This window comes from Morone saxatilis, unplaced genomic scaffold (assembly GCF_004916995.1).
Source record: "Morone saxatilis isolate NCDOM2014 unplaced genomic scaffold, NCSU_SB_2.0 Contig10, whole genome shotgun sequence".
In the NCBI taxonomy this organism is placed as follows: domain Eukaryota; kingdom Metazoa; phylum Chordata; class Actinopteri; family Moronidae; genus Morone; species Morone saxatilis.
In genome coordinates, this window is record NW_023339652.1 from 15,327,101 (window position 1) to 15,338,040 (window position 10,940).

A 10,940-nucleotide genomic window follows, 5' to 3' on the forward strand; every position below is an offset into this window, starting at 1 on the left:
TTTGGAAATCTCATGTGTAATGTAATGAAAGGTTTTGGGTCACTTTACAGCTTTTGTTAATATGTCCAAGTAGTTTCCCGCACTGTTGAGTAAATAGTAGGGATTTATGGGTAGCAAACACACTGTGATTAAAATGCAGCTGTTGCTGCAACTACTGAATGCAGCCAATTTTGTGCTGTTTGTATGGATTTAATGATACAGTGATCATTTTCAATTGATCCTTCCTTTCTCACTGAAATTGTTAACAAAATGTAATTTTTTCTGTCTTTGTCTGTTTATTTTTCTCTGCTTGTACTCTGCTTGTATTATTTATGACAAAGCTAATTTTATGGTTGGCAGTTGGACTAGTGAAGTCATCTAGAGCCCCTGATGGATTAGGAACATGTAGAATATACATGACTAAAATACTGACTGGGAATCAGTCCTGGGTCGAATAATAAGTGCAAATAATTGCTTGATGTAATTTAAAGGTCCAGTGTGCAGATTTAGTGGCACTAGTTGGGATGTAGCTGCGATGCAAACTCTGTCGCTTTCCCCATTCCCCTTTCCACAGTGGTGGAAGCAGAGGACTACGGTAGCCCTGAAACATGCAAAAAACACAAACACCCCTATCTAGAGCCAGTGTTTGGTTCTGGGCTACTGAAGGCGACCCGCGGTATCTGTAGATAAAAACAGCTCATTATAAGGTAACAAAAACACAAACAGGTTCACAACATTCTTTATACACTAATAAAAACATACCTATTAATATTGTTTTCCATTTCCAATTTGATCCTCTGAAATGTTACACACTGGACCTTTAAGTCTGATTTGAGTTCAGAAATAACAAAGGTTCTCTATGTAAATTATAGCAAACATAAGGAAGTCAGACACACTGCGGGACTGCTGTTTTGTCCCTGACGCACTGGAAACTGCACAGAAATGCACTGATACGTAAAGTTTGAGTGGAGAGGTGGAGAAACTTCTGAACCATGTCGACCTATAAACTCTGAATCACTTGAATTCTCTGAACTTGTGCAGTAAATGTGGATTTTGTTCCTAATTTCATTGTTTTTAAATGAATAATTAACCTTAAACCTTTATTATTTCCTTGGTCTATGTACAGCTTTTTAATCATAAACTGTCTAAGAGGCCCTTTACTGTTGCTTTAGTCAGTCCACACTTCAGCTGTGGGGCGTTCTTTATTTTTAAAAGTAGCCACACTAACAAATCTGCACTTTACATTTTTTGAAGGGGGGGATTTAAACAGAATATTTCTCTTACTGTAAACTATTTGTTGTATAATACTAAGACTGCCATAAAAGCTGAATAAAGAGACTTTTGTTTAGTTGAACAGTTCATAGCATGTGCTTTCAATGTATGCCAGAAGAGAGGAAGAAAAGAAAAACAGATGAAAGCAGAGAGAAAAGAGAGAGAAGTGAGAACTAATTCATCATAGTGTCGAGGCTGTTGAAAATGAGGAGATGACCTCATTTGCCTACAGAGCGACACGGACACATGAGGAAGATGGAGTGGTTTGACTTGTCTGTCATAAAAGATGGCTTCTGTGGGACGTGTGACACTACTATGTCGGTGGGAAAGTTGATGTAGCAGCAAGTAGATCATTAGGTCAAGGATGCTGGCTTTAGGGTACTGAACAGATCATTGATAAGATTCAATAAGCACAGAGCGAACTAATGAGGCCCATCCAACTCCTTAATCTTAATGTCCGAATTATTTTACCAGGTATTTTCCGTTTGTTGCCTGAATACGAGGGCCAGCGCATTTAACCTGAAACAACTCAATCTAAAAAGCAAAGTAGGGAGAGGTACATTTTCTAGGTGAGATTCAAATCTGCCCTTTCCCTGAATAGTTTTAAAAAAAACAACTGAAAGAAATGGATGCAAAGTAAGTAAGCATAGCAAAAGAATTATTTTAGGATGAGTGTCTGAACAGATTATTATTGTCATGATTATTTTCAGGGTTGTATTGTTTTAATGTTTCTATTAGGTGTATTAGTGTAAAAGCCTAGACCTCAGTACCACAATGGAAATAAGTCATGTGACTTAACTGCGACATCCTGATTCATTTTAGTACTGTAAGCCACATCTGTGCTTATTGCTAGTAAGAGACAACATAAACATCTCTGTAAAAATCAACGGGAGGGAGGCGGATCAGTCTACAAAGGCATGCTGTTACTTCAAACAGTCGTTGTTGGCTTGAAAAATATATAACCTGGCTTCAGCTGGTGGAATTTAGTGAAAGGAAAGACAGTTTTGGTAGATTTTCATTACAGATGCAGTTTAAGGAAAACAAGAACGAACAAACAGTCAAAAAAGATTATTTATTTCGTCCAAATCAGGGCTGGAGAACTATCTGACAAAAAATTTAAATAATAAATATGTATTGCAAAAAATAAATGGATGGAAATTGAATTTAAGAGTTTTTACAGCCTATGATTAAAAAAACAAGTGATGGACGTCACTTTCAAACTTTGAAGCACGTACAGCTGACTTAAAGAAGTTACTTTTGAACTCTTGATTAATGAGAATTGTCCCCATGTGACATGAAAGGGAAAGCAAAGAAAGAAAAAAGAAAAAAAAAAGAAAGAAAGAAAGAAAAAAAAAAAAAAAAAAAAAAAAAAAAAAAAAAAAAAAAAAAAAAAAAAAAAAAAAAAAAAAAAAAAAAGAAAAAAAAAAAAAAAAAAAAAAAAAAAAAAAAAAAAAAAAAAAAAAAAAAAAAAAAAAAAAAAAAAAAAAAAAAAAAAAAAAAAAAAAAAAAAAAAAAAAAAAAAAAAAAAAAAAAAAAAAAAACGAAAGAACGACAGTGGGCTGCTGTTTTGGTCGTGGGTGAGTACTAATTTCAATGGGCAACCACAGGCACGGTCTGTGTGCAAAGGAAAACTGGCAGGAAAATCAGGCAGTAAACAGACTGCAAGCAATGGAAATCACCTGTACTGCAAAGATATACGTACAATACCATTTTGCATGTAAGGGTGGAAAATCAGCACCTGCTCATTTGTTTATTTACTGCCATAAAAATAGTTGTGTTTGTGTGTTTTGGGGGTTGAAGGGGCTTTCAGCTGCAGGTAAGCAAAGACTAAAGACTGCAAGAGAGACAAGAGGAGAAAGAAGACATACAAATAGGTAAGGTGGAGTTTGGTGTTCAGCTTTAGCGTTTCACACCTTAATAATACAAACAGAACTATGGATCATTTTGTGCATTTAAAATATAATGGCTTTAAGGAAAAACGGAACCCTCCAAACTTGACCAGAAAAATAACGCAGCAAAAGTCACAGAGAGGTGAATGTATTCTAATTTTAATTTCTAATAGCTTAAATAACTGACTTTCAATTAGACCTGAAGAAGTTCAATGTCTATCAACTTAAAAACATAAAATGTTACTAAAATGACTTACATGGAATTCAGCATATGTAGAATTTTAAAGCCATATACCTGTGTTATTGTACTTGGAAGGATCTGTTCGCCCAAATTACAGCACATATTTCCCCACTTACTTGTAGTTATAGCCATGCAGATGGTTTTAGTTTTAACAGATATCACTGTCCACACCAAAACAACTGAATTAAATTTGTATTGCTTACAGCTATGAGAAATTAGATTCAAAGTATTGAACAGCTACACCTCTTGTTACATAAAACAGTTACACTTATTTTACCTTTGTGGTGCCAAATGAGGCACTGACAGCATCTGGTCAGAGTCTGAAATCAACCTTTTTTGCTTTTATTTCCTTTAATCATCTATGTGTACCTCTATGTGTTCAAGAGCCTAATGCAAGACAGAAAGAAACAATAGTCTGAGTACTTTTTAAGAACATGTGTATCTATGACAAAGGAACTTTTCTCATCTTACATTATACATTATATGAAGTGTCTGACACAGGATAAAGTGAAATGTTCATAATCACTCTCTTTGACTTGACAGGATTTGTTTTGTTATCTGTATCAGAGATCGCCAGCAATCCAGGGTGCTCTCCTGAGATTTTCATCATTATGGCTAAAAGGCCCATTCAGGGGGTCGTAATGGAGTGTCGTGGACGTGGTTTGAGTGACTTCTGGTTTGGCACTGACATTTTAGTCCTGATCATAGGAGTGGTGGCTAACGGTGCCCTGCTTTGGCTATTTCTGAGAGAAAGGAAATCACTGTCTGCCTCACAGGTAGGTACAGTGCTCCCAACACGCTCTGAGGTATTTTTATTTAATTTAACAGTTTTAGCCAGCTGTCTAACTGAGCTTAAAATCTCTGATCTTATCAAGTTCTCAAAAGTTAAGGAAATTTCGGATAGAGAATTTTTCTATAACAAGAACACAATGTGACACCTCAGAACCACTGAGCTGCTCTGTTAGCCTAGTTTCCATCACTTCTTGACATACATTTCCAGTTGACTGGTGTGGAAAGACTAAAAACACAACATACACTGTTAACTGTATTTTTACAGTAATTATGACTGGTAACTGTAGAAACACAATGTATTACTGTGATTTTCATCTATATTAGTGTAAAATAATAACAGTAGGCTACTGTAAATTTACTGCTATTAGCCCATAATTTACTGTAAAAGTACAATAATATTTTACCCTGTGCTGTAAAACTCACTATTCAATACAATTCACGATACTGAGTTTATGATGCAATTTTCTTGCATTTTTTTTTTAACAAAAAGCCAAATTATGACTGAAAAAGATTTCCTCAGACAAATCGACAAAATGTATTTTCTCTTATATTTTCTTTATCAAATAACAAAATAATTTTGTATTTCTGAGGTAGGGTATAAACTTGCAAAAACAATGCATATTTCCTTTAGTGAAGTTAATGTGTTTGCCTTGATACTACAATTGATATCATAAATCATTTTTCATCTCACCAGTTTAAATGTTCACACACAACACTTAATTTTTTTCTTAAACTTTAACCTACTTCAGCTAACCCAGTGTCTAAACCTTAATCTTTCAGGTTCTAGGTGTGAATCTTGTTGCAATGGATCTTGTCTACCTGTCTATAATGCCTTTCAGCATGCTTTTTGAGAATAATAAGCCACACAACAGTTCAGGTAAACACCGCCTGAGACTGTATTTTCTCTGTGTTCTATATGTGTGATTTGGTGTAGATTCTTTTCCTTCTACTTCTTGTTTCTAACTTCTTGTTTAAAATGTGACTTTTGTGTGAAAATGGAAAACAGGCCAGAGTTCCAGCAGGCAGACTCAAAAAGGGTGGAAAGCTATAGAGGATGTAAAATAGACTGGTAGAGTACTAGAACTAAACCGGTACATATATAGGTGGACTGATTGGGGGAAATAAGAAGCAGGTGAGTGAGTGGGTGCGGAAGGTCAGGTGGTAGAAACAGCGGGAAAGGGGTTAGGACAGGAGGGAGTAAACAGAATGAATGTTATGGCTTTGTCCTGTACCCGATTGGCTAAATGCTGTCTACAATGATGAGATAAATGTTTCAGTGTGAATGGCTCAGTTGTGTTTGAATGGTTCTAGACTCACATTTGACTGCAAAAGGCAAGTGCTAACACTGTAACTGTCTATTCACCAGACATTAACTGGGAAATTACCAACAATCCAGAGCCATTGCACTTGGCAAGAGATGTCTTCAGTATGTTCAACCTGATTGGCTGTCCCCTGCTGCTGACTTGTATGTGTATTGAGCGCTACCTGGCGGTGAATAGACCTGTGCTGTACCTGAGAGTGAGGAAGTGGGAGTACAAAATGGCTGTTTCTGCCGTGGTGTGGTGTGTCACCTTTATCTTCTGTCTGGCAATGGGTAAGTGATGGGTGAGTTCAGCTTAGAAAATCTGTCTCCCAGCAACAGCAGCCAACATGGCATCATCAGCCAGGCAACAAAAATACAAATATTAGAGGTAACTACAACAACAACAGACATTAACCACTGAATATTTGGCCTTCAGAAATGCCTGGCCACCAGGTGTTTAATGTTTCCTTCGCGTTAGTTCTCTAAGTGGAATTTAATGTTTTGAAACTGACATTTTGATGTCCTTGTCTTTTACAGGTTTAGTGGACAATAGTAATATCATTATGATCCACGTTTCCATCATCATTTCCAGCCTCTTCTTCCTAATGCTTGCCTGCCTTGTGGGTGTGGTCCGGTCACTGCAGCAGCAAAGCCTTGCCCACACCACATATGGTAACAAAGTCCACTCTAAGTCACCCCTAAAGAGACAGGCGGTCAGTAATGTGTTGGTTGTGGTGGTGCCTGCAGTGATATCTTACGTCCCAGTCCTGATAATTCTTCCCCTGACTGTATACATATATTATGTGAATAGGTCTTTGTTTGATTCCATATGTCCTACTGTTGAAATATTTGTCTCATTCCCTAAGTTTGGTGTGCTCATAGGTCCTTTGTTCTATCTCTCCAAGGCAAGACAAATGTGCTGCCGTAGTAAAACAGGAAATAAATTGAATGAATAGACACATAGTGCACCAATAACTGTAAACAGTCAACGTGTGACTTACTGTTTTATCTTTTTGAAAGCAGTTATATTGTAAACAGTCATTAAATGCACAAATAAAAACACAATCACATTCTCAGATCTCAGTAGTTATTGCTTAATTGTATGTAGTCTTAGGCAAGAGGACTATTTTTGACTAACAATAAAGGATTTATGTTAATAAAGTAATATAATGATATTAATGGTAAAACCAAATAAAGTAAATGCATCATCAGCATAATGTCAAATTTTAGTCTCAAAAACATGTATCTCGACTCCTACTACATTTTATTTATTCCTAATTCCCAATTTTTCTATTGTTAGTACAACTATTAGAAATTTGAGATCGATTACGACACTATATTGTTGGCAATGAATCCACAATTTAAGATCTCAGAGGCACAAGGCAATATTGTAGAACAGCATGCAAGATGACACTATGCTTATGAAGTCATTGAGTTCTTTTACAGATTTGCCTAGCTTTTATCACATGTTCTGATCTTGTTTTGTTGCCTTCATTTTCTGAGTACAAGAGGTATGTAAATGAAGTATGACTCTTCATATTTATTCCTGGATATAACACAGGTGATACCAATATGAATGGGCAGCCAGGTTTCGTAAAACACTTTATTATCTAACGTTCTATAAGTGATCATAACAGTGATTTGTATTTCCTGCATGTTTGACTTGTACTGCATTTTGTAAAGGCCAACAACTGTTGAATAAAATGATTTGTGTTGTGTAATCTTTCCTTTAAAATTTCATAGATTAAACCTTTATTTACAATCTACATCCCCTCTACCTTGTTTGCCCCTATATCTCAGCATTGTTTCAATGAGGAAAGACTTGAAGTATAGTTTGGAAATGAGGAGTTATGTATGAGATTCCTGCCTCTTGTAAAAATAACATCTACTCATGATGATATGACAAAATTTAAATTATGGTACATACAAAATAGAATTCAGACCATTTCTGAAAAAAAAATTTACTTTCAAGGACTTCAACCTCCTTCCTAGTTACAGCAGATACATCAACAACAATTTGCACATACAAATATCAGACATTTTGTCTTTTGATAGCAGGGCATGTTCAATATGCTTAAGTGCCCATTTCAAATGGCACTGATGGCAACATAAAATATTATCCAGTACCAACAGTTTTGTTTTTAAAACCAAAGAGAGCGCATAACGGTTGTTTTACAATTGAACCGTGTCAAGGCAACACAATCACATTATGCTTTCAAGATTAGAGGAACCAGTGATAGAACCAGAGTTTACATGTACTATGAAGGCCTGTCACTGAGTGTAAAAATAAAATCCACCCTCACATACTGTTTATATATGTCTAAAGTACATTCGGGGGTGATAAAATGCAATTTACTTTAGGTGAACTCATTTTTCCTCAGGTTACCAGCCCCAGATGACCAGCCCCAGATGACTAGTTGTTAGGTCATAAGAAAATAAATAGCTTCATATGTGATTATTTCTTGATTGTGGCCGCACTTCTTACTCAGACCTCAACCGGTCACTAATGAAGGTGTTAAAATTTCTTTCTCCACTCCACTGATGAGTTTTCATTTTGCTCTTTGATTTATGTCACCAAAACCTGATGATTACTGTAAATGTTTTAAATCACCAAATCATGTTGTGCCATTAAACTCCATTGTACTCCATTGTATGGATATAGCCAGTTTGTCCTGGTACAAACAACTAAATTGATTCAGAATAGTTGTTTTTTAAAACAATGTTGAGATGCTTCAAAGTGGAGTTTCCTTTTACAAGACTCAGTTGTGGTCATGGGAAATTCAGAAATAGATAAACTGCAACATTACTGTCTCCCTAGCAACATAAATACTGTAGTTAATTTATGTGCAGTGATACTGCAGTTGACAGGAAGGGTAACAAGCAGGGGAATATAAGACACGACACAACAGTATTCAAATCTGTCCAAAAAACATGTTGGCTTGTCCCTTGGAAAATATTCTCCCATCAATAGTGGACCTTCCATATTTTCCCAGGAGTTCAGTGTACAGTAAATTACCTTTGCAGAACTGTCTGGAGTACAGTAAATATGTGATATGTGAACACACACAGTATAGGCATACTAGGGCTCAGTCCTTTAGTGCTCATTCAATAAGAAAACAGACACTTTACAAACTCTATGGAGAAACACTCGATGTAAAGATCCCCTCCACTCAATGAGGTTTTCTCTATGGATACTTTTGGGACTTTTAGTTAAGGGGTGTGGTTTTCACTGAGCAGGCTGCTGTCACATTCCTCCACTTAAGTAGAAGTTAGATTTTTTTAAATGTGAGATGTCTACATATTTAGCATGATTTGTGACATCACAACTGGTAGCCAAATGTGGTCCAATATGCAAAATGAAAAAAAAAAAAAGAAACTGACTTTTCTGTAAAAGCTGCATTGAGTGGTTGAAGTGGTTTCAGCTTCCTTTTTCTTATGGAAAGAAATGGGGTTTATATGTAAGTTTTGCTAAAAAAGTTGAATTATCCTGGGACCAAAAATGTAAACAGGAGTCAATATTCAAGTATTTATTTAAGTAAAAACAGTTCCAAAGTAAAGCTTTCTCCATGTAACCAATTTTCTCTGTAGTTTTTGTTAGCATTAATAGCTAACTAGCTTGTAAAAGTGGACATTGTGCGTTGATGGTGCCGGATGTTGGCCACTTTTTTCATAAATATATTTAATTTAGGTGTAAAAACTTTTGGCCACAATATTTTTTTAATGGTTCAAAGTGAAGTAATTCTTTAATAATCAGTTCGGAACGTGCACACACCCCGCACATATTGTAAGACTCAGCTGGGTTTATGTGTTCTGATCACTGGTTCTGATCATATGATGATTCTACACTAGTGTATTCGAGTTGATCGGACAGTTTAGTTAAAGTTCTACATCATGGTTGTATTGTGCTGACAAAATCAGACATGCTTTCTGAATAATTTCTTAACATAAACACATGTTTTGAATTATCTGGTCTAAATGACAGAGTACATGTGGTTTGTGTGGATGTGCTAAAATCTTCCAAATGGAAAATAACTTGATCCGTTGTGGTGGTGGTGGTGGTGGTGGGGGGGTTGGGGTGTGAGGCCTGATGTATCTCCATATTTGCATACACAATGAGTCTTCTCAATAAATGGGAGAAGGGGTAGATGATCTTTTTAGCCTTCTTCAGAACTTACAGGACACAATCGAAAAAACACGACTCAGCAGAGTTTTTTTGACAGGACTTAAATTGTGTCTGAAAGGGGATCTCAAAAAAAAAGTTTAAAAAAATGGAACAATCAGACCATGTTATGAAAAAGATGTCATCACTGGATACCGAAAGGTTTAGCAAATGTCAAAGGTTTGAGGGGTTTCTCTAGCAGCACTGCACGTGGCAGGAGTCTGATTCTCCTCCAGACCATGGTCACTCATTGGGGGCAAGCAGAGCGAGTAGATGGATCGTTCTGCTGTGGAAAGTCTGGGTTTTAACCCCAGTTGATGATGCTGAAGTGTCACTGAGGAAGACACTGAAAAACCACAGGCTCTGTGAACACTTTAACCTCACTTTCCTTCAGGCAAGAGAGGACCAACATGGTAATCACAGTCTTAATAATTCCTATTAACTTAGTCTTTTATTTGTTAAGCTTCCTCAAGTGCGACATGTTGCAGCCTTTGGTGTAAGTCCAGTGGGTTCAGTTGTGCAAGGCCAGATCAGTCGGTCACAAAATGAACAACGGAGTGCCGAAGTTCTCGGCAAATGGCAAGGAAACGGCACAAGAGAATGTGAGAGAGGCTTAAAGTTTGTGTGCCCTCTAAAAAGGCCAGTGTAAGTCCTCGAAGTCCCCCGATTGACCCATGTTTACATCCGTCTCCAGCAAGCTCATGATGACCGCCATGGCTGCCTCATCGCTGCTGAAGCTGCTCAGCCCTGGCACCACCATGCTGTCCAAGTCCAGCTGGGACGGCTCACCTGGATGAAAACAAAGCGAAGAAAACAAGACTTGACGTAATGGAATATGATCTATCTGCACTGATCAGTGTTTTCTATTATCTGGTGATAAACTGTTTTAGATTAACACATTTTTCCTCATGCTCCATTGTTCACTTATACTTCCACTGCTACAACAAACATCCAACTGCAGACCCCAGATCTGTGAGATGTGAGCAGATCATTTTCTTTTCTGCCACAAAATTATAAAAGCAAATTCACTATTATGTTAACGCTTTTTCACACCTAGATAGAAGGTATCAGGACTGTAACTTATGTGAGAAAAATATGTTAAAAGTGAAATAAAATCCAATCTATAGGAGGGCTACACATAAAAATACATTGATAGCTTTTTAACATTATGGAGTAAAATAATTATTATAGAAAAAATATAGAGTAAAGAGTGTTTTCAGAGCATCTTCTGACATTTTTGTGTTTCTTTGGTGTTTGCAGTACATTTACACTGATCAGCCACTCAAATCCTCACACTGCCCATTT

General features: G+C 36.6%; 1 protein-coding gene across 1 annotated transcript in view; it reads right to left on the reverse strand.

Annotated features, from left to right (window-relative positions):
- Positions 1-7,421: 7,421 nt before the first annotated feature.
- Positions 7,422-10,940, reverse strand: part of LOC118340302 (aryl hydrocarbon receptor nuclear translocator-like protein 2) — a gene marked incomplete at its 5' end in the record, with an annotated part of 14,067 nt that continues 10,548 nt past the window's right edge. The window contains 1 exon segment of the mRNA XM_035678198.1: positions 7,422-10,424. Coding sequence (XP_035534091.1) covers positions 10,267-10,424 — 158 coding nt within the window.